The sequence below is a fragment of the Rhinoderma darwinii genome, chromosome 1 (assembly GCF_050947455.1).
Source record: "Rhinoderma darwinii isolate aRhiDar2 chromosome 1, aRhiDar2.hap1, whole genome shotgun sequence".
Classification (NCBI taxonomy): Eukaryota; Metazoa; Chordata; class Amphibia; order Anura; family Rhinodermatidae; genus Rhinoderma; species Rhinoderma darwinii.
In genome coordinates, this window is record NC_134687.1 from 187,871,778 (window position 1) to 187,897,317 (window position 25,540).

At 40.3% G+C, this 25,540-nt stretch overlaps 1 protein-coding gene across 1 annotated transcript in view; it reads left to right on the forward strand.

Annotated features, from left to right (window-relative positions):
• HPGDS (hematopoietic prostaglandin D synthase) overlaps positions 1 to 25,540 on the forward strand; it is a 79,692-nt gene that overhangs the window by 24,569 nt on the left and 29,583 nt on the right. Inside the window, exons 2-4 of the mRNA XM_075860658.1 lie at positions 3,365 to 3,506; positions 19,547 to 19,639; positions 21,593 to 21,693. Coding sequence (XP_075716773.1) covers positions 3,374 to 3,506; positions 19,547 to 19,639; positions 21,593 to 21,693 — 327 coding nt within the window. The 5' untranslated portion in view covers positions 3,365 to 3,373. The remainder of the gene's footprint in view (positions 1 to 3,364; positions 3,507 to 19,546; positions 19,640 to 21,592; positions 21,694 to 25,540) is intronic.

A 25,540-nucleotide genomic window follows, 5' to 3' on the forward strand; every position in this document is an offset into this window, starting at 1 on the left:
GCTCGTCTGAATGAGCCCTTAAATAGAGTCCTTAGGGATTTGATTATGAGATGAATAGAAGCTTCATAGCTGGAGATAGACTTTTGGAATTCCACTTTTACCACCAATTCAAAGATCACCTGCCAGATCCTGTAGAGGCCCCTATACATGTAACCTTATTGTTCAGGTTTGATGAGAGGAAGGAGTAGAAGCCAGATATCTCATCCCTATTCAGTGTTGCAAGGTGTCCTCTTAAGGGGGTTTTACACTGGCAGATTATCGTGCAGACGAGCGTCCATAGAACGCTCATTGACGATAATTGCCCTGTGGGGGAATGGTCAGCAGATGAAACAGCAAACGCTCGATCGTCTGCTGGCTGTATCGTTTTAAAAAAGTTAAATATTATTGTTGTCGGCAGCACATCTCCCTGTGTAAACAGGGTGACGCGCTGCCGACATGATAATAATGTATGGGGTTGAGCGATCGGAGTAACGACCGCTCGTCCCCATCCATAGCTCCATAGTGTGACTGAAGCAAACGAGCGCTGATCAACGATGACTCGTTGATCGGCGCTCACTGCACCGGCCGAATATCGGCCGGAGTAAAAGGCCCTTTACTCTCTGTAAGTAAACTGGTGTATAATCTCCCACACAAAGCTTTGGATTTGTAAAAAGGAAAAGTAAGGGGATGCAATTACATTAAAGGTCTAAGACAGCCCTAATTGGAAAGTGAGCACACATTTAAAGTGTGTTCGCTAGATCCCAGCGCTTTAGTCTTCTTAATGTTCAGTGTTAGGTAGGCCCTAAAACGTTGGGAGGTAGAATGGAGCCCAAACGGAAGGAGAAGAGGCACCTCACTGCACTTGTCTCTAACAAGCGTTTTCCACTTACTTTTTTCTTTTTTACTAGAAGAGATCTGTGGGGATAGTTGAGCACCAAACATCTTTAGCATATTACATGCCATGCTTTATATACAGCCTTGGTTTCTTGAAGCAGCTTTATGTTACTTTTAAATCTCTTGAGATACATTAATCATTTTGTTTTTACTGAAAAAATATTTCAAGTACAAATAACAAAAGCATGCATTGTGTAGTGAAGACCTCGTGTATAAAATGAGGCAGTATGATTACAGGAGTGTCAATACTGAACAGTAACAAATATAACAGTTTAAGGTTTTCTCGGAAGAATACAAAGGGGGGTAACATCACTCATGTGCCTATTCTCATTTAGTAGTATACAGTATATTCAGCCAGTCCTACACTGACATTTGCTGATTTAATCTTGTATTATTAACAATGGGGGACACTTTTACATGTTAGCTATGTTCTCATTTGAAGTTACAGCCCAAGAGCCTGAGGCTACATTACTGAGGGCTTTTGATGAAGATTTCTGTTCTGATTTCTTTCAGTAGTGTAGTGATCTCATGAAGACCTTGTGTGCAGTAAAATCACCCTATACATCACTTGTTCACACATAATTGCTAGAATCCAAGCCAGTTAGGATACAGATTTTGATGTAGATAATGATTTAGGCCTCATGCCCACTACAGTTATTTTCTTTAGGGTGCTATCCATTTTTTTAACTGATAGCACCCAGACACGTTCATTTCAATGGGGCCATGCACACTTCCGTTGTTTCAACGGAATGGTGTGGCCGTTCCGTCAAAAATAGGACAGGTCCTACTTCTGTCCGTTTTTGACAGAACAGTCTCTGCCTTTTCATTCATTTGGTCCGTTGCGGACCATCCGTGTGCGGTCCATGTTTCATGGATCCGTCATTACCGGCCGTACGATGGACAATGGAAGTGTGCATGAGGCCTTATATTCATACTTGGTCTCTATAACAACACTGTACTTGACAGAAATCATAACAGGACGTGTTGTAGTCTCTCAGTAGTACAGCCTCAAGTTTTGATATCACAAGGTAGAGGTTACAATGTACATTAAAAGGGTTCTCCGCTTTGGAAAATCCTTACTTTTTAAAAGAGCTCCTTGACAACAAGCAGATCACAAAGTGTCCCCCAGCTATGAGCTGTTATCTGGGGGGAAACCTGCCAGTAAGTGTTACATTTCTCTGCAGCACCTCCACAGGGGAAATTAAGCATTAGACAGTTCTCATTCATATCAATATGTTCTCTGTGTAATGCAGGACAGGACAGGTCCTCCAGAGTGAGAGACGCTCTTTGTAGCCGCTCTCTCTTCTTTAACCAAGTGATGAGGTTCCTGAAGTGAGGACCCGTGGTATTTCTAAACTGGACAACCCCTTTAAGGGGTATTTTATACAATTCCTCTTGTAGGTCTCCTATAAGTCCCAAATTCCTATCAGAATATTTCAGCAATTCACTGCATATGTATGATAAGGGACATTAATGAATTTTTAATTTAAAAAAAATTATCTACATTTTTCAACTTTGGAATTGGGCAAGCGATCAGGTAAATGTAGGTTGTTGGTCACACTGCAACAATTTTTTAAATATAAGCCTGGTTTTAACCTGCCCTTGTGTATGCCCACACCTCCAAAGCCACCCCTTGCCACACTACGCAAGTGTTGCCTGGACCCTAGCACTGCCTGTGTATTTTCCCAAATAGCAATTGCCAGTCTCTGGAGTCTAACACAATTAAAAATTGCCCATGTGCTATTCTTTACCTGTACCAATGTTTATCAATTCGAGATTGATGTGAACAAAAAATACTTCCTATAACTTCTACTTTGTTCTAGGGGGAGATCTGTGGATGTTGTATTGATGACATTGGATGGGATAGAACATGGACCCATCTATAAGTTTTATCTATTGATTGGTAGATCACCCAAATCAGATTTTACAAAAGTTAATCAAGTAACACAAAAGTCTGGCCTCCCCTATATACAGATACACTATGTAATGGCCAAATTAAAATTTTTGGTTGGACTTTTTCTGGTTGCTTCTGGTTTGCAAGACTTCTGGTTCACAGCTGAAATACCTGCATATTATATAAATTGTATAAATTATTTATACACATTGAAACAATCTATTGAGTTTGTATTACATGTGTTTGGATACTTTTTTTTAGTTTGTTTCTTTTTCCAATATTGTCTAATACAAATCACAATATTTTCTATAGCTTACATTTGTATGTTTGCTTCATCCTAACAACGTTAAGTGAAGTATGTATCCATCTGGGATTTTACAAAAAATACGGTGTGAAAACATCTTTAATATATTTATCAAAGTTATGTAGAATGTTGTACTCTACATACTGAGTCTGTTGCAGTAGACAGTATTGTGACAGATGTGTCCCCTCAGTGCAACAGGTAATTACTTTAAAATAATTCATATATGATTGTATAAAATTTGTGCATGACCACCACGGTCTCATATACGTTACGTGAAATTTCTTCTGTTGCAGGATTTAATCATGTCGAACTACAAGCTGACCTATTTCAATTTCCAAGGTAGAGCAGAGATTCTTCGTTACCTTTTGGCCTATACAAACACTGAGTTTGAAGACCATAGAATTGAATATAAAGACTGGTCTGCACACAAAGACGGTAAGTTCCGTACATGATGCCCACCGTATTTTTATATATATTTTGTATAACCATGCTTGTATGTAGCTGACTTTACAAGGAAATTATTCTAATGGTTGGTGTAAATAACTTTCTGTCTAACACATAAACATCCACAGATATATTTAGGGTCTGTCGAAAAGGTCTAAGACTATTTCTGATACAGATGCCAGTACAAAGGTAGTGGGCTTCACTGAGAGAAACTGTATACAATACAGATGGTGGTCTACCACGCAAACAAGCCATTTTCCCAGGAACTGGTCATAGATGACAAGAATGTTAGCTACTTTCTTCAAAATCACCATGTCCCTTCATAAGCTGCTTTGTCTGCTCAAGAATTTTTGGCCGAAAAAAACATTCCTGTGATACCATATCTGTATGTTCTTCTGAACTTCGCAAAAATCTAAATTAGGTAAAAGGAAAGAAATTCATAATAAAATACAGAATTTAGCCACGTCAAGTGCACTACTTTCAAAAATGGCTCGATCGTTGTAAGACATGTGTATTATCAGTGGGGAGATTACTCATCTACAGTTGAGGCTGAATGTTTACATACACATAGGGTCCTCTTACACGGCCCGACATAGGCCGTGCAAACGAGCGCCTATCAATGAGACAGCTCATTGATCGGCACTCATTTTCTCCTTTCAAAAGGTGCTATGTTTGGGGACGAGTGATCGTTACTACGATCACTTGTCCTCATACATTTCTATCATGTCTACAGCACATCTACATGTTTACACAGGAAGATGTGCAGCCGACAACGATAATATTTTCTGCTGCATAAACAATACAATCAGCCGATGATCGAGCATTTGATCGTTTATCGGCTGATCGTTGCCCTGTTTACACAGGGCAATGATGGGGAACGAGCGTTCACTTGAATGCTTGTTTTCCCGATAATTGGCCTGTGTAAAACGGCATTTAGACTAAAGCTATTCAAGCCCAGGTTTTCACAACTCCACACATTTCATGTAACCATACATTTCTTTTTTTTGTTTTGGTAAATTAGGGCATTAAAATGATTGTTAGACCCTATTCACACGAGAGGGTTTCCCAGCCGTCTGTCGGCTGTTCAAATAACGGCCATCACACGGCCGCAGTAGGAACAATAGACCCCAAATGAGGCTACTCACACGACCGATTTTTGGGACATGCCCTATTTTTGGCCGTTCTCCCGGCCCCCATAGAAGTCTATGGGGCCGGGTAATACACGGCCATCACTCGAATGAGTTCCGAGTGACGGCCGTGTCTTCCATCGCTCGCTCTCTCCTCCGACTCCCCACAGTGCGAAGTGCATGTGAGGAGGAGGGTATTTTTTTGCTCCCTGTAGGAGAGGAATCCCCAATCCCCGGCCACAGCTTCGGCAACGCTGTGGCCGGAGATTTGGGATTCCGCTCCAGGAGAAGTCCCTGACTTCACTGTCCATATATGGACACAGTGATGTCAGGGACTTCTGAAGCGGAATCCCCTGCGCTGTGGCCGGTTTTTCCGCTCCAGGAAAAGTTATTGACTTGACTGTCCATATATGGACGAAGTGACGTCAGGGACTTCTGAAGTGAAATCCCCGGCGCTGCGGCCAGTGTTTCCGCTCCAGGAGAAGTCCCTGACTTCACTGTCCATATATGGACACAGTGATGTCAGGGACTTCTGAAGCGGAATCCCCGTTGCTGCGGCCGGTGTTTCCGCTCCAGGAGAAGTCCCCTACTTCACTGTGTCCATATATGGACACAGTGGCGTCAGGGACTTCTGAAGCGGAATCCCCGTTGCTGCGGCCGGTGTTTCCGCTCCAGGAGAAGTCCCTGACTTCACTGTGTCCATATATGGACACAGTGATGTCAGGGACTTCTGAAACGGAATCCCCAGCGCTGCGGCCGGTGTTTCCGCTCCAGAAGAAGTCCCTGACTTCACTGTCCATATATGGGCATTGACGTCAGGGACTTCTCCTGGAACGGTGGCGCTATCTACAGAAAGGTAGAGGGGGAGTGCCATCTATGGGGGGTGCTGTGTAGAACTACCTACAGGGGGCTGTGTGGCATTGCATACAGGGGGCTGCGTGGCATTACCTACAGGGGGCTGTATGGCATTAGCTACAGTGTTGCTGTGTGGCATTGCCTACAGGGGGGCTGTGTGGCATTACCTACAGGGGGGCTGTGTGGCATTACCTATAGGGGGCTGTGTGGAATTTCCTACAAGGGGCTGTGTGGCATTACCTACAGGGGGCTGTTTGGCACTACCAACAGGGGGCATGTGACAGTATCTACAGAGGGCAGTGTGTGGCATTATCTACAGAGGGACGTGTATGGCAAAACATGTACAAATTAAATTCATTCATTTTTAAAACGGACAGGTAAAAAAAACGGATGCAAAACGGGTCAAAATCGGCCGTTAAAAACTGAAAAACTTGAGAAAGGCTCTTGTGCTGAGCTGAAACGTTGCATTTACATATGGACCAATAAAGCACCACCACTTTTTTGCTTATATCTCTGGAGTGCTGACTGATTTTTTGGATCTACTTGCTTTAGGTCTTATGGTCGTGACCCAGGCGGGCCTGCACCCACACACTACTGGGCTGTACGGCGGACATCTTTTTGGATGATATATATATATATATATATATATATATATGTATATATATATATATATATATATATATATAGAGCACACAAGAAAATGGCGACAGCACATGCGAACACTAATGCCACCTAAGCCACTAAATATAAATGAATATGCATTACTGCTAAATTTACTTACAATAGTGAGGTTGTTAGCGAACAATTTGATCAAATTGTGTGAGTCCACCTGCCACGACAAGGCGACCTCTATGAGGTGGGTAACTATGCTGCACATACACCCAGAACTGGGACTAAGTCTACATGTATTTGGGGATGGTAGGAACTAACATTAAACTAATTAAAATGACCCAGGGCAGAATGGGAGGAGTGCAAGATCATAAAATGGAGGCAGTCACTAACCCCACATATATGAATTACATAAACAACACAATAAATATATATAAATATATATATATTTTTTTAAACTCAGCAGGAAAGTAGCACAGTGATGATAAAGATAATCCGGGTGCAAGCCTTTGAATACCTATCCAGTATTGTAATAAGTTACAAATGCATGTAGAGTGATGAAAGTGCTAGATATTAAAAACAACTGATTTACCGGTAGTCAGAAAGAAAGGTTGACCTGAAAAACCGGGACAAACAACAGGAACTAAACACAGTACAAATAAACAGAATTCATTCAAATGTTTTACAAGGCAGAATTAGCCTAAATGGATTTACTAACATTTTGCAGAGTCTGCATTTAAGTTTCCTTTTTCTCTTTTACACAGGTCAGTTTATCAGTTAGAGGAAACAGAAAATCATGTCTTGAATGATAAAGCGTGTTTATAGAGTGATTTAAAGGGAACCAAGACTTTTCACATTGCTGAATTAACTGTTATTAGTGTGCCCTATAAATAACTTAAAGTGCCACATATCCTCACAGACTGAGACCAGGGTATGTGACATGGATCCGAGTGGCTTTTGTGTGCCGTCCGTTTTTTGGGCAGACCAATACACTAGAATAGCTGAGGCAGACTGCAAATACGAACAGGAATAAAACATTTTATATAATTTGCGGAACAGACATATGGATTCACAAAAAAAAATTATGTGTACATGGCACGATATAAATGATTGGTACAGTTTGCTATCCGTAAAAAAATGGAGAAGAAAACAACGGTCATGTGCATGAGCGCTAAAGGCTCATACACATGGTCGTATTACTGCTCTGTTTTGAGTCGTAATAAGGCTGCCATAGAGGAGCAAGAACCGTATGACTCCGATTTCATATGGGGGCATACAGAGGTTTTGACAGAAAAAAATTGTGCCATGTGCCATTGGATTCCGTATTTTCCCTCCAGAAGCAATGCAATATCTCCGTACATATGGCAGCACCTGGAGACAGTACAGCTCCATACTAGGGTTTTTTCAGACAACCAAATAGTGCATAAGATAAACACAACATCTGCAACAATGCGCTACAGCAAAACATACTCAATCAGCAGAGATTTAATGTAAACTGAGTTTATGCAATCTGTTATTCTTAATGCAGTTCTGGATGAGGATAATCGACATGATGTAGCTCAAGATTGTTTCAATGCAACAAATGTAAATCTATATATATAATGTAATGCAGGGCCAAGCGCAGATAGAAGTGGATCTTCTCTTTGTTTTGTCATGTCTAATCGTATAACTACAAATACTGAATGGGAACGGTGTAGATCATGAGTGTTATACATTTCTGCAGTGGACTAATCATACGGAGTCAAGACGATCTAGAAGTAAAGCTGCTAGCATGAGGTTTAACAGTCCAAAGGCTTTACTTCACATTTAGAATTAGCATTTTTGCAATTTCCCCTATGTGCTCATGTGTCTTTTGTGTAATACTAGCTGAGTGGGGTTTGAGAAGCCATGATCATGCATTAATAATGTAAGACTATGCCAGGAAATAAGAAAAAAAAGTATTGTAAATTACATTTATTTCCAAATTTTACATTCAATTTATGTAATATTCTCAGTTTAGACTTATTAAAATCAATATTGTCCCTGGCCTGTCATGCTGAGGTTTCTCAAGCTAAAAACACTATTTGGTGTGAGCCCGGTGATAGACATTGCAGAAGTTTGTACAATATGCTTTAGAAAAATTGAGTCCTTTCAAGGTCAAATTGTATGAGAGAGAGAGAGAAAGAGAGAAGATGATTCCCTTGGGAAAATATGTTTTAGCAGCTGTGGAAAAAGAAAGGTTGTTTAATAATTTCTTATGAACATGATACCGAAAAAATGTTTTACAACAGGAATTTATATAACTCTAGGGTTGTGACTTTATGCAGCTGAGCAGGGCAATAGACTATTAGGCTATGTTCACACACTTAGCAAAAAACGTCTGAAAATACGGAGCTGTTTTCAAGGGAAAACAGCTCCTGATTTTCAGCTGTTTTTTTTAGCAACTCAAGTTTTTTTACGGCCGTTTTTGGAGCTGTTTTTCTATAGAGTCAATGAAAAACGGCTCCAAAAACGGCTCAAGAAGTGACCTGCACTTCTTTTTCGCTGGTGTTTTTTTAAGCGGCCCGAAAAACGTCCGAAAATAAGCCATGTGAACATACCCTCATGTGATGACTTAAACTAGCCGGAAATCAGTTCTGTGAAAGTCACATAGAACACAGATAAAAGCAGATTTAAAGAGGACTTGTCAGCTCTTCTGACAGGTCTTTTTAAATAAATACTTGATTTTTCCATAAAATAACAATTCTGTAGCAATTTTTCATAGAATTGTGTGTTGTGCTGTTGAATAAATTGGCAAATGGACATCACAATTCCCCTGGACAGTATCAGATTGTGTAGGGATACGCCCTATTGATAAGGGGAATGGTAACACCCAGTTGGGAATTTATTCATACATTTCCAGGAGGAATAATAGAGGAATGGCACAATGCAGATTTCTAAGAAGAGATCCTCCAACATTGTTAATTAATGGGTAATACAAGTATTTTTTTATGTAGACTTTTGGAGAGCTGACATGTCCTCTTTAAACACATAGGCTTGCTTTTCAGTTCCTGGAACTGCGATAAGCTGTTATCACTAGAGGAATTGTGGGTCATCCATACCTTTCCGCCACAGGTCGCTGCAGGGAAAATGTAGTGTTGTATCCATTCAAATGAACGGTCGACCACGTATTACATAGACAGGCATGGTGCGTCAGTGTGAGGCCACCCTTACTTAGCAGCTCTCCACTCTGCCTAATAAAGGGGGGCAAAATCAGGGGACCCACCTCTATAATGTCCATAGGGCATATGGAAAGGGTCTGTCTGTTTGAGACAACCCCTTTAATCCTATTATCAGTTTTGTAAAGGGTATGTTTGAACATTATTTTACAGTTTAAATTCATATATAATTGACATAAAAAGTTGAGTAATTTTGTAAATACATTTCATTACTTATACATATCCTGAGGGCATGCTAGAAATGTTAGTATAAATTGACAAACTTCTTTAAATACAAGTCAAAGTGATGTACAATGTTAATGGATTATTCATGTGGTTACCCCATTAAGCAATGTAAGTTTATTAAAAGGGTTATGTGGGGATCTGAAAATTATTAGCAGTGTATTCACTGCAGTATGTGAGTACTCTGCTAATATACATTCCGGTCCCCTGTCACGCTGATTATGAGATTTGAATAGATTTTTACAGCACTGACAGGGGACCGGAAGTCTAGTGGCACAGTCTAACTTCATGACACGACTCGTCCTCATGTGGCCACGCTGTACTCTATGTAATTGATGTACTACTGCTACGTAGTGTACAGCAGGGCTGGTCACATGACGACGAGTCATGTCATCATTAACTTAGACTGTGCCACTAGACTTCCGGTCCCCTGCCAGTGCAATAAAAATCTTTTAAAATCTCATAATCAGCGCTACTGGGGACCAGAATGTATATTAGCGAGTGTACTCGCATACCGCAGTGAATACACTGCTAATACTTTTCGGTCCCCACATAACCCCTTTAATAAACTTACATTGCTCAATGGGGTAACTAAACCTCATGAATAATCCATCAACATTGTACATCACTTTGAGTTGTATTTAAAGAGGTTGGCCAACTTCTACTAAAATTTCTAGACAGGCTCCCTTAGCCACCTGTATTGCTCATACCTGTGCTACATTTGAAGGTCCCCTATTCCCCCTGGTTCAGAGGTCTAACAGTGGACGACGGCGGCGATCCTATTCATAGCTGTCAAGATAGCGGCAGTTTTGGCTGCCTGCTCTTCTGCGCTAGCAGTCAGTGCATACGCAGATACAGGAGATTCTGCTGCCTGTATGTGCGTATGCATGCACTGGACGCATTTAGCCAAATTTTATCGCATGCACAGATACAGGGGATTATGTTGCGTGTAGATGCGCATGCACTGAATGCGTTCCCTGCCGGTGCAAAAGAGCAGGCAGCTGAGTAGGAGGTCATGTGGGTATATTACATGACCACCGCCATCTTGAGAGCTATGGACAGAATCACTGCCACTGTCTACTGTTTACACCTCTGAAGTAGTTGGAGCAGGGGGACCTTCAAATGCAGCACAAGGGTAAGCAATGGGGCTAGTTAAGGGTGCCTGCGTCTCAACACAGCAGTGTAGGGCATATTAGAAATTATAGTAGAAAGTGGTTAACCCCTTTAAAAGCTGTTAGTGGCCAGATATGATTAATCTTTTTTTATTTATTTAAAGGGGTTGCAGAGATGTAAACCGGCAGATAGGTATTAACAGAGGTAGCATAACTTGCAACATAAAGAGGTCCTCCTAGCCGTTTATGTAATGGCCCAAATCAGAACTTTTTGGCCTTACAGATTTTGTTTCCATGTCGAAGTGCTTTAAGTTTCATCTCTGAATAACCTTCTAGCCAGCAAAAATATACATACAGTCTTGTAATGCAATAGTTTAGACGTATATTCTGTTTAGCGCTTGAATACATGTTATGTTAAAAAAGCTGGACATTCTTACAATAGAGAGCCACAATTACAATTGTCTCTGGGGCTCCCTAATGGTAGATGTAATAAAATAAAGTATGGAGAATTTTGCTAGTATATACAATTAGGTATAAAGAAACCAAATGTTTCATAAGTTTGATAAGATATATTCTTCATAAAAGAAAGTTCCAACAGTTTTTAAAGGTAAAACAATGTATTTTGTCACTTGTTCAAGTAAGGGTATGTTCACACGGCCTATTTTCGGCCGTTTTTCGGGCCATAAACGCCCGAAAAATGGCCGAAAAATCGGAAGCAGAACGCCTCCAAACATCTGCCCATTGATTTCAATGGGATAACGGCGTTCTGTTCAGACGGAGCGTGCAGGACACTTCTTGTGACCTTTTTGGAGCCGTTTTCCATAGACTCTAGTGAAAAAAGCTCCAAAAACGGCCGTAAAAAACGACACGAAAATCGCGAGTGGCACAAAAAACTGTAATTGGAGCTGTTTTTCAATGGAGTCAATAAAAAATGGCTCCAATTACATCCCAAGAAGTGACATGCACTTCTTTGAGGCGGGCGTCTTTTTATGCGCCGTCTTTTCACGGCGACGCGTAAAAATACACCTCGTCTGCATAGAACATCGTAAAACCCATTGAAATCAATGGGCAGATGTTTGCAGACGTATTGGAGCCGTTTTTTCAGGCGTAATTCGAGGTGTAAAACGCCTGAATTACGTCTGAAAATAGGCCGTGTGAACATACCCTTATTGTGCAATTTGAACGTATTATTCTATAGTAAGTAATATAGAATTGTATATTCAGACAAGGGCACACATAACATAGGGCCAGCATAAGAACCTGCCCCCCATGAAAAGGAGCACAGTTCAGACCTGCGTATCCTCATTTGCTATGAGCAGTGGCGTAACTACCGCTATAGCAGCCGTAGCGGCTACTACGTGGCCCGCAGCATGAGGGGGCCCGTGCCACCTGCCGGCACGAGCCCTCCCCGCATGGCCAGAGGCTCCGCTAGCAGCTGCTATGGCTGCTACAGCGCGACGCCACTGAAGGGGTTGTTCCTACAAAAGACATGCATCCCCTATCCACAAGATAGGGGATACATGTGTGTTCGCTGGGACGCCCAGCGATAAGGAGAACGGGGGACCGAAAGTCCACCGAAGTTCTCCATGACAAACCTCAGACTTCCGGGGTCTGTCTGCAACTCCATAGAAATTACTTGCGCACCGGTCGCGCTTGTGCGCATGCGTGACCAGTGCTCCTTTCATTTTTATTGAACTGCGCAGACGCCGGAAGTCCGAGGTTTGTCACGGAGAACTTCGGGGGACTTTCGGTCCCCCGTTCTCCTTATCGCTGCCAGCGATCACACATGTATCCCTATCCTCTGGATAGGGGATGCACGTCTTTTGTAGGACAAACTATAGGCCAGTTTTTTTTGGGGGGGGCTATATGGTGTTATCTACAGGGGAGGTCTGTATAGCGTTATCTACAGGGGGGGTCTGTATGGCATTATCTGCAGGGGGTTCTGTATGGCGTTATCTACAGGGGGGGTCTCTATGGCGTTATCTACAGGGGGGTCTATATGGCGTTATCTACAGGGGGTCTGTATGGCGTTATCTACAGTGGGTGTCTGTATGGCGTTATCTACAGGGGGATCTGTATGGCGTTATCTACAGGGGGGAGTCTGTATGGCGTTATCTACAGGGGGGCCTATATGGCATTATCTACAGGGGGTCTGTATGGCGTTATCTACAGTGGGTGTCTGTATGGCGTTATCTACAGGGGGATCTGTATAGCGTTATCTACAGGGGGGAGTCTGTATGGCGTGATCTACAGGGGGGACTCTGTATGGCATTATCTACAGGGGGGGTCTGTATGGCGTTATCTACAGGGGGGCTGTATGGCGTTATCTATGAACTAGCATGTGCAATGGGCTCCATTTTATGTTGTGTTTTTGTTAGTTTCTAATTACACTCCTGCCCACAAATTATGGACAGACTAATCTCTAAATTTATCTCTAAACTTCAATCTTTAAATGTATCCCTTACAACAATGGAAACAATATAATCTCTTAAATTAAAGTTATAAATGCATTTGGAGCTGCATGATCGCCACCATCTACAAACTGTGCACAATTGTCCTGTGCTGCAGTTCCACAACAGCAAAACATGCCTTCTTCCCCAGGTAACAGCCCGAGAATCTAAAAGTGCCAACCACTTTAGAGACCATTTTGTTGCACTGATAGAAGATATTTTCCACCCCCTTTAGACCTATATCATAATGCTGCACTATTTTATTTATTTTTATATATATATATATATATATATATATATATATATATATATATATATACATACTAGTCCTTCTCAATGAATTAGAACGTCATCAAAAAGTTTATATATTTCAGTAATTCAATTCAAAAAGTGAAACTCATATATTATATAGATTCATTACACACAGAGTCATCTATTTCCAGCATTTTTTTTCATTTAATGTTGATGAGTATAGCTAACAGTTAATGAAATTTAGTGTCTCAGAAAATTTGAATATTATATAAGCCCAGTTTCAAAGATGATTTTTAATACTGAAATGTTGGCCTACTAAAAAGTATGTACAGTATATGCAGTCAATACTTGGTCGGTGCTCCTTCTGCATGAATTACTGCATCAATGCGGCGTGGCATGGACGCGATCAGCCTGTGGCCCTGCTGAGGTGTTATAGAAGCCCAGGTTGCTTTGATAGCGGCCTTCAGCTCGTCTGCATTGTTGGGTCTGGTGTCTCTCATCTTCCTCTTGACAATACCCCATAGATTCTCTATGGGGTTTAGGTCAAGTGAATTTGCTGGCCAATCAAGCGCAGTGATACTATTGTTATTAAACCAGGTATTAGTACTTTTGGCAGTGTGGACAGGTGCCAAGTCCTGCGGGAAAATGAAATCAGCATCTTGTCAGCAGAGGGAAGCAACTTGGATTAAGTGCCTCTCCACTCTTCCTCCAGACTCTGGGACCTTGATTTCCAAATGAAATGCACATTTTTCTTTCATTTGAAAACAGGACTTTGGACCACTGAGCAACAGTATTGGTCCACTGTGTTATATCAAGTCCAGAGTCAACGCAGCCGTCTACCAGGAAATTTTTGAGCACTTCCTGTTTCCCTTTGCTGACAAGCTTTATGGAGATGCTGATTTAATTTTCCAGCAGAGCTTGGAACCTGCCCACACTGCCGAAAGTACCAATACCTGGTTTAATAACCACAGTATCAGTGTGCTTTATTGGCCAGCAAACTCGCCTGACCTAAACCCCATAGATAATCTATGGGGTATTGTCAAGAGGAAGATGAGACACCAGACCCAACAATGCCGACGAGCTGAAGGCCGCTATCAAAGCAACCTGGGCTTCCATAACACCTCAGCAGTGCCACAGGATGATCGCCTCCATGCCACGCCGCATTAATGCAGTAATTCATGCAAAAGGACCCACCCGACCAAGTACTGCGTGCATATACTGTACATACTTTTTAGTAGGCCAACATTTCGGTATTAAAAATATTTTTTAAATTGGGCTTATATAATATTCTTATTTTCTGAGACACTAAATTTGGGGTTTTCATTAACTGTTAGCCATAATCATCAACATTAAAAGAAAAAAATGCTGGAAATAGATCACTCTGCGTGTAATGAATCTAAAAAATGTATGAGTTTCACTTTTTGAATTGAATTTCTGAAATAAATTAAGTTTTTGATGGTATTTTAATTAATTGAGAAGGACTAGTATGTATATATATATATATGTATGTATGTATGTATGTATGTGTATGTGTGTGTGTGTGTGTGTGTGCATATATATATATATATATATATATACATATATGTATATATATATATATATATATATATATATATATATATTTAAGTACAATATAAGCAATGGAATCTAAAAAATAAAACTAAAGACAAAGCTGGTTTCTGCTTCACCGGCTGTAGTATGCAGGTCACGATTCCTGTACTCCAAGCTTGACAAAGACAGAAATCTGAAGCCATGTAGAAAACAGAGAGCTGCCTGTGCTCCCTCATTCTGCACTATGAAGGCTCCTTTGACTACTATTCTGCATTGCATTTTCACATACACTTCTAGAATGTCAGTATGTAACACTGGTCAAACAGTATATATGTGCCTATTCATTTAATTCCCTTTCCTGGCAATAATATGTATTACTTCAAATTAAGTTGAAATTGTAATATGAATTTTGCAGTCTTTTTCTTCCAGCCTTGTTTCCTTAAGAATATCTGGCAAAATGCTCAATGGGAGTTAGTCTTGCTCACTGACTTGTCAGAATGTATTTTGTAAAAGAAAAAACATCCCTAGCATGCTAGACTCCAAAATGTTAAAACTTGTATGCAAGAAAAATAAAGTAATATCACATAATTGGAGCATAAGAGAAGTTGAAACCAAAAAGCAACCTTAAGGGAATGGTTCTTCGCTAAGAGGACTTCACATAAGTATATATTTTACATTCCTGTCCTTTCATTAAATGTGGCCAACCATGAATGACTTTTAAAGAGAAGTTTTACTTATTTAAGTTTTTATATTCATCTGATTGAATTGTACAATGTGAATTCACTTGTATAAAATGGTAAATAAAATATTTTTCTGTGCTGACTGGTGATCTCAATGACTTCATTACTGGGTTATTATTTCTGTTACTGTATGTCCAGTAAAACTCTCCTCTGAGAGTGGTGCATTAAGCGGAGCGAATCTTGAACTTATACCTCGACCTAACACAATGTCTCGTTCATAGTTTTTAGTCTCCTACCCCTGTCTACTTTAATTCAGAAGAGAACTGTTCAGTGGGATTCTTTCTCATTTTACGATAAGTGTCCAACAGAATGTCAAGTCATATTTGCCTATTTCTGTCAGAAACCAGGACCACCACATTCCCTCCATTGTCCGAGGGTTTTGTGATGGTCCTGTCTCCCTTCTTCGTTTGTTAAATTCTGTTGTCCTGCTGATTTCTAATTTCATTAGATCTTGTTCTATCAGTTTCCTAAAGATTTCGATATTAGGACTCTTATCACTGGGAGGTCAGTTGGTACCAGATTTTGTTCCTGATATCCTTTTATCCTCAGAGAAAAATTATTGATGTCACTGGAATCATCTGATGAAATGGGATATGTCTTTGACCCAAACAAAAAAACCTGTAAAATGCATTCAAACCTGCTGTCTTGTGCTTTTATATGGTCACGGAGCTCCTTGGTTACTTCTAATGTTCTTATAATTTATATCAGGGGTACAATATACCATATATCATGGATACGAAGCCCAAATCTACTCTTTACTATTCACTTGATAAGAGTTATGCAATCTGAAAAAACTCTCTCTTTCTCTCTCTCTCTCTCTCTCATCTCTCTCTCTCTCTCTCTTTCCATCTTTCCTATACAATTAGATTATGTTACCTTTGACTTTTATTAGCTTAGTTAATGACAGGATAAGACTTTGTGGCTAAGCTTGAATTACTTGGCAACAGGTTTTGTTTCGCTAAATCATGGCTTGTGTTTGTTTCTGCCACCATTCCTTACTGTTCAGTGTCTGCATTTGATAGTTTTGCTTCAGAATAAGTTTCATTCAGTGAAATTGCTGCTAATTTTCTATTGATGGCTATACAGACTTCATTTACATAGCAATTTTATGTCCATATAATGTTCCTGCAATTGATGAATAACACTGGATATGTGAAATGAAGATAAGGTTCCTTTTCATGTATTCAGTATAGGAATTGCCACCAGGAGTGTAAATGAATAAGTAATACTAGCCATGTGTTGTTTTATTGACAAAAATATTACGTAAGAAAATAATAAACGTTATTGAATTGTCTCATTACATAAACAAAATATAATTAAAATGTCTAATGTCAGTATGAATATTGCAAGTGCAGAGAACCCCCAATTCTGCACTATGCTGGGGCAAAAATAGGCCTGACTGTATTGTCACATAATAATAAATGTAATGTTTTTAGATATTTAGCATTATTGTTGCAGGTTATATCAAGATCACTCACTTGTATCAATACTAACATTTAGAATTTGTTCTGGGGGTATAGTTAATAGTAATGATAGATTTGAGACATGGCTATATGATTAAAGTGAATATAGAGTAAACTGGGATCTAATTATTGCCCCTATGCAGGGGCCTTAGTATATAAAGACATAGAAGGTTAATACCATTAGCTCCAAATAATATTGCCTTTATCCTATGAAATAGGCATCACTGTATGATGACTCAGTTCTATGAGGACTATACTTTTATCATAAACTGTGTAGGCTATACTGAAAGAGCCAAACAATATATATGGTATAGTTCTAGCACCTTTTGCTGTTGCTCTAGATGTTGGGAAGCGCCCTCTATGTTAGCAAATGATGTGACTGGATGTCCAGTGCTGGCCGCAGAGCCGATCCCGGCAGTGTGGTCCGCTCTGAACTGTGTAATAGAGCGGTTAGCACTGCTCTCCTGATCCACGCTCACTCCACTCGTGATAGATGTGGAGGCAGCGGGAGAAGGCTGGGCTGGTGGGCTAAGTCATGGAGCTGCTTTCCAGATTTTGCTTTTTGTATTTTTCATTTTGTACATTAAACATGTTTTAGTTGGAGGTGTTTTCAAAAATAAATGCAACAAAATGAAATTGAAAATGAAGGAATTAGGGGAAAAGAAGAGCAAGGAAGGTGTAAAAATGATAACAAATAGTGTTCAAATGCATTTTATTAATTATATTATTATATTATACATATTATTACATTATTATTATTTAACCTTTTCAGATTAAAGTGGTAATGGCTGAGATATGGTGGGTTTTGAAGAGTCAGGAAAAATTTGTCTACATTCAGATACAACTTGTAACAGAGACCGTCGTTGTTCTTTGTCTTTCGTCAGGGGAATTGAAGTCTTGGATTAATTTTATACCCCTTTCAGCTGTGTCATTAACAACCCTGAAACCATTCACTATTTTGTTAGCTTTTAAATAATGTAGATTTTCACACCATACATCTGGATCAGTATTTAAAAATTCTGTATCGATTTCAAATCTCTTAAAAAAAATGTAGAGTTAAAGGAGAAACAAAAAAATCAACTTCTTTGTCCAATAAATGATCAACTTGTTTGAGACTGAGTGTTGCTTTTACATCCCTGTCATCACAATCATCTTCATCGTTTTCTACTTCGGACCTTAAATTTCCAACCACGCTTGTTTTGACAATTAAGCAAAGTTGGATGAATTCTTTATAATCCTCCCTGGGCTGTTGGTTTTTTAATTGTTCAAAAAGAAAACTTGAAATTTGGTCCTGATTAATTATTTTATATTTTCATCTTCTATTCCTGTTTTGTATTTAGTCTTGTCTAGCTTAGACCGCCCAGACTTGAATTTTCCAAAAATATCTGGCTGAGGACCAGTGGTTGTGCCCATTTTGCAATGAAAAACTGCTTTTAGAATAACATTAAATATATGGTGGTGACATGCTAAATACAGAAGGTTTTTCTCTAATAATTGCTCTAGCAAAACGCAGGCGACCAGTATTTACTGTCGTGGTATCAAAACACATTGCCTGGATTTTCCCAACTGCACCCCAATGTTCAACTGCTGATAATACAGCTTTTGCCTGAGTAATCCCCATACTATTTTTAAGCTGAGGAACAACTATCAACTGTTCTTCATTCCCACAACTAATCAAAATCGCTACCCTCTCTACATTTTCTTTACTCAACATATCTGGAAGCTGTTTCCCATCCCAGTGCACAAAGACTCCCTCTAAATCGTTGATGCTGTAGAAGTCGAAGGTAGAGCCATTGTCCTTTAAATCTGATGGTAAAAAATGCACTAAACTAACTTCACTGCTTGAAAGCTTGCAACGCAAATGAAAATGCAAATTATAATATACATTTTAATGATTTAGTCTTTTAATGCAAAATAATACAAAAGGAAACAGATGATCATCAAGTATTTAAATTAGTTCTGTTGCGATTTTGATGATATGCACTACGACCTGCCCTGAAAAATGCTAAATACCAATAAATCTATACATTTTAGCAACAAATTCAAGACAACAAAATTTCCTATGAAATGAGACAAGAATCAGGTTTCTAGGACGAATGGTTTCCATTTTAAGGAGGAAACACTGTGATTTTTTTCTTTGCTAAAAATCACAGTTTTTCTAAACTTTAACCTCAATGAGGCACAGGTTAACGTTATCAAGCTGAGCTGAAACTTTGCCAATCAAATTTTCTAGCCAACTTTTAGGGGGGTCCCCTGGAAGATAGACCGAAAATACAATTTCCCCCATACCTTGTGACCACCCTAATGTACACCTTTTTGTGGTTAGATTTTCTATTTCAGAGGGCATTTGCAAACTTTTTCTCTCTGTGTACATGGATAACGCTTGTAAGAAGAACTCCTAACAGTTACACAGAAATTCCAGTAAAATTGACTAGAATTGTTTGTACCCACAGCATACCCATATGGAAAACTCCCAGTTTTAGAAATTGATGGAACCGTTTACTATCAAACCCTTGCCATTGGGAGGTACCTAGCCAAAAAAGCAGGTAATATATTTTACAATGCATACAAATAGTGGTTAAGTGTATTACAGGGGCATATTTCTAAGGGGTGCAGAGGTGGCAGTCGTATCCTGGTCCTGGTGCCTCTGTCACATACTGTAAGAAAACACCAGTATTCTTAATGGTACATTGTAGACCCTGTTAGAAATGTTGCATTGGGGCCAAGGAATTTCAAGTTACACCTCTGGTGTCATATTGTGCATTTTGTTTTTTTCATTTTTCATGCTGCCATAAAGATACAACTGTGCGTAAAGTTGAGAAAATGAAGTATAACCTTGAAAAGACACAAGTACAAATACAGCAGTGCAGTCAGAAGTAGCACAGTGTAAGGAAACGGGAAAGTGACGAGTACCACAGAGATTTCAGCACTTTAACATCTTTACTTATGCATTAAAATACACTGATGGGAAAAACGCTTTCTAATGGAGAAGGCAAAGGCCTGGTAGACTTCACGTTTTATGAGTAAAGGAAGTGATTAAAGATTTAGCTATATTAGAGGTAAAAAACTTGCTGCTCACTTTACTGTGGAGGATTGCTAGCACACAAGACTGAATGTTAATGATTGGGAAAAGTACATGATTAGTGCATAGGTGACTATTAGCCTTAAAAGAAGTCCAAAATGCAGTCCAATCTGCGGGCAGCATTAAAAAGACCAGGAGTAGGTGAGAAGGCTAATGTATAATTTTGTAGAAAAAGAAACAGTAGAACTTTATAGGGGTTTTCTAGCCAGTAAAAATAGATGGCCTATCCTCAGGATAGGCTATCAATGGCTGATGGGTTGTCTCCTGGGACCCCCGGCGATCAGCTGTTTTGAAGGGGCCACAGCGCCCATACGAGCGCTGCTTCCTCTTCATTTCTACTTGCTCACTCCCAATCGTCGACACGCATTTAGTGGCGATTCACAGGTATTGCAGCCTTCTCTCCCATTCACTTCAATGGGAGAAAAGGCTGCCATACCTGTGAATCGCTGGTAAATGCGTGTTAAAGGTTCAAAGTGAGCAAGAAGAATCGTACGAGCACTGCGGCCCCTTCAAAACAGCTGATCGGCGGGGCTCCAGGAGTCAGCCGAACCGATAGGCCATTCATTTTTATTGGCTGGAAAACCCCTTTAATTTATTCATTTAAACCTCTGCTCATTCTGGGCTTAGAAGTCCCATGGGTGGTCCTACACAATGATTGACAGGCCAAAAAAAAAATCTGATTTACTAAGAATATAAAAGCTGGCAAATCGATTATTGCCCTTGTATAATGATAGAAAAAACATGTAACATTTTTTTTCTCCATTGATTCAACAATATGTGACTTTTGAATCACATCATAGACTGTGAACAAAGTTCAATACTGATAACCTTGTCAATATTATGCAACCCATAGAACTTTATTGTATGAAATTCTAGACAATCAGAATAGTAAGGGCTTGTCCAGATGTAACGGAATTGCTGCAGTAAATTTCTGCAGCAATTCCGTAGAAACTAGAATAAATTCTGCTGTGGAAAAACCGCACCATTTCCTGCGTTTTTTACTGTAGAACATGGTGCGGATTTTGCTGCGTTTTTCTCAATGTTGGAAGATGGTGATATCTCCTCTGAAAAATACAGCGATTCAGTCCACTTTCCGCCGCAGAAATTGACATGCTGCAGTACAAAAAATACGCATCGCAGGTCAATTTCTGCTGGGAAATTTTAAGAAGCGCGTGAATGAGATTTGTTAAATCTCACCCACTTTACTGCTACTGTATTCTGCTGCGTATTTTACATCCTCAATTGCGGACGGAAAATATGCAGCAATTCTGTTACGTGTGGACAAGCCCTTAAGCTTAATCTGAGCACCATATAAACAGATGTTTCCACAATAGAGGATGAGTACAAATGACCCAGATAACTTATAATGTGATACAGTGGTAGCATTACAAAAAATGTATGTTTGTTTGTTCCATAGGTCTGACAGGAAAGACGGATCTAGATAACCTTCGCATTGATGCCATATTAGACACCATTGATGACTTTGTATCACTGTATCCTTGGACTGGTGATGAAAAGGTATACAAGTTATTTAATACTGACATATAAGGGTATGTTCACACGGCAGCGTCCGTTACGGCTGAAATTACGGTGCTGTTTTCAGGAGAAAACAGCACCGTAATTTCAGCCGTAATGGCATGTGCAGGCGTCTTTCTCTGCGTCCATTATGGACGTAATTGGAGCTGTTTTTCCATGGAGTCCATGGAAAACGGCTCCCTTTACGTCTGAAGAAGTGACATGCACATCTTTGACGCGGGCGTCTGTTTACACGCCGCCTTTTGACAGCGGCGCGTAAAAAAAAAGACCGTCGGCACAGAACATCGTAAGACCCATTCTAATGAATGGGCAGATGTTTGCTGACGCTTTTGAGCCGCATTTTCGGATGTAAAACGCCCGAATTACGTCCGTAAATAGTGTGTGTGAACCCAGCCTTACACTCATTCCATTGGCTTCTAGTAGGAAAATTTCACTAGGATTTCTATTAGTTTCGTGTAATTTTCTCCCCACAAATATCGATAATATACTCTGAAATAGGACAGTTGCGTATGTTTTTCTTTTTTCACTCACAGAGAGCCTGTTTTGGCTTTTCTTCCTCCTGGCACAGCTCATTCTTATTAACCATTCCAGGTCCCAAAGAACTATTTGCCTCCTACAAACCCCTTTATTGTGACGGACCAGACAGTTGTTTATAATGGACTGTGTATACAGCTGTGTGTGTGTGTGTGTGTGTGTGTGTGTGTGTTTCTTTGTGTATGTATATATATGTGTGCATATATATATATATATATATATATATATATATATATATATAAATTAATGTCTGTTGTCTGTTGCATGTTCTTTATGCACGGCCAAACGACTGGACCAATCTGCACCAAATTCGGCACATGAGTAAATAACACACTTCTGGAAATTTAGACCAGGCTCTCTAGGACCTACAGTTCTCGACATATTTACAAAAACAAATATGACACCACTGACTTCCACATCAAGGACCTTCCTCCATACCACATGACCTGTATTAGCCAATTGAAGCTCACAGGTCCTTCATTCTTAGCCTCACTCACATACACACAGTTTTAGACCAGGTTTCCATAACAACCAAGCCATTTTTCTTTACTCAACGTGTTATTTGCCGTAAACGAACGGTACCTATACTGGATTTTAACATTCTCATGAATTGAACCCTTTTATACCAGTCATGCCTCCAAAGAGCAACCCTGCACTTAGACTAAAGATTTCTGTGGCAAAGAGCATGGCTGCTGCCCAAGCTGCTGAAATCTGTCAACAGTACCAAGCCCGTGGGTTTCAGCATTCTCATGAATTTAACCCCTTTCAGACCAGTCATGCCTCCAAAAAGGAACCCTGCACTTGGGCTTTTTCGGATATGTCGGCTTCATATCAGTAGGAAATGAAGTTTTTAACCACAAACAACAAACAAATGGACCAGTGTGAAGCCGGGTAACTCTGCTACTCTATGTTATAAAAGTCAATGTCTGTTTGTCGTCCACTATCCAAACACCTGAACCATTCGACCCCAAATTTGACACATAGGTACATTGGGTGTCCAGGAAGGTTTTCGTAAAGTTCCCAACCTTGCCGTTGTTCTCTGTTATCAGTCATTATAGCGAATGTCGGGTTGTCTATTCACAATCCCGGCACTTCGTTAACGTTTCTGTGGTACTTACAGCAGAGCAAAGCGTAATCTCGCTGTAACCTGTCATTTACAGTGTGATCTCGCGAGATTACGCTTGCTCTGCTGTAAGTACCATATAAACGTTACCGAAGTATCGGGATTGTGAACAGACATCCCGTCCTGTCTGGAAGGAATGTCTATTCACTGTCTAAACACTTCAGTAACGTTAATATGTCAGTATAAGACAGCACATAGTGAATAACGCAGTGTCACTATGCGCTGACTAAATGAATGGAGAGAAGTGCATGACGCTGATTGGTCAGCGTCATACACTCCTCTGTACAACGCCCACTTGGTCAATAGTAAAACACGCCCACTTGGGCATTAAGAAACTAATTAGCATAAAGCTAAAATCGCTTCTAACGTGGTAAAAATAGATCGTTTTTCTAAATAGAAAGCACTGCTGTCACCTACATTACAGCGCCCATCTCCTTATGTAGGAGCAGGGGCGTAGCTAAAGGCTCATGGGCCCCAATGCAAAAGTTCTTATTGGGCCCCCGCCCCGCAAACTTCTCATGGACGACGGTCCGCAGCTTTCAGCTGCATCGCTGGGTCTCCTAAGTGACCCAACAATGCCGCACTAGCAGCCAGGGGCGTCACTAAGGACTTAAAATGTCAGGGAAAATAGCCCCAATACATATGTGTCCTCCTAAAAAAATATGTGTATGTGTGTATAGGAGACAGCATATCTATAGCACTATGACCCTATAAACTATGGATAGAATTAGATACAGTGGCTCAGCAGACAGCATCATCATGATAAATTAGATACAGTGGCTCAGCAGACAGTATCTCACATAATATGATTAGATATAAGGCCCAGCAGACAGTATTACACATGATAGGATTAGATACAGTGGCCCAGCAGACAGTATCACACATGATAGGATTAGATACAGTGGCTCAGCAAACAGTATCAAACATGATTGACTCAGATACAGCGGCTCATCAGACAGTATCACACATGATAGGATTAGATATAAGGCCCAGCAGACAGTATCACACATGATAGGATTAGATACAGTGGCCCAGCAGACAGTATCACACATGATAGGATTAGATACAGTGGCTCAGCAGACAGTATCACACATGATAGGATTAGATATAAGCCCCTGCAGACAGTATCACACTTGATAGGATTAGATACAGTAGCTCAGCAGACAGTATCACACATGATAGGATTAGATACAGTGGCTCAGCAGACAGTATCACACATCATTGGATTAGTTATAGGGCCCAACTCACTGACATTGCGGCTCCAGCGCTGGACCCAGGAAAGGTAAGAATAATAATTGTTTTGCTTCTTTATGTGTTACTAATTTTTTTTGCGTGTTTGTGTTTTTTTTACAAGTTTGGTTGTACTATCCAAGTTCGGTTGTACTTCGAGGACTACTTCAATAACAGCGATTTTTTAGGGTATGTGCACACGATAACTGGCTTTTACGTATGAAATGACAGACTGTTTTCAGGAGAAAACAGCTCCGTCGTTTCAGATGTAAATGCTCCTCCTCGCATTTTGCGAGGCGTCTTTGACGGCCGTATATTTGAGCTGTTCTTCATTGAATTCAATGAAGAACGGCTCAAATTACGTTCAAAGAAGTGTCCTGCACTACTTTGACGAGGCAGTCATTTTACGCGTCGTCGTTTGACAACTGTCAAACGACGACGCGTAAATTACAGGTCGTCGGCACAGTACGTCGGCAAACCCATTCAAATGAATTGGCAGATGTTTGCCGACGTATTGTAGCCGTATTTTCAGGCATAAATCGAGGCATAATACGCCTCGTTTACGCCTGAAAATAGGTCGTGTGGACCCAGCCTTATTCTCAATAAAATGGTTAATGGGGCTGTGTTTTTTTATTTCAATAAAGTATTTTTGCTATGTGCTTGTATTTTTTTAAACTTTATTATTACCGCAGAGGCTAACACTAACCCCCATTATTACCCTGGTACCCACCGCCACCAGGGGTGCCAGGAAGAGCCGGGTACGATCCAGTACCCGACCATCTGTAGTGACGGTAAGGCACCGGGGCGTCCGCAGGCTGGTAGTATTAGCCTGGGGAAGGCCAAAAACAGTCGCACTTCCCACCCTGGTAATGCTGCCTGCTGCTGCTGTGTTGTATCCGGCTGGTTATGAAAATTGGGGGGGACCCCACGTCGTTCTTTCCA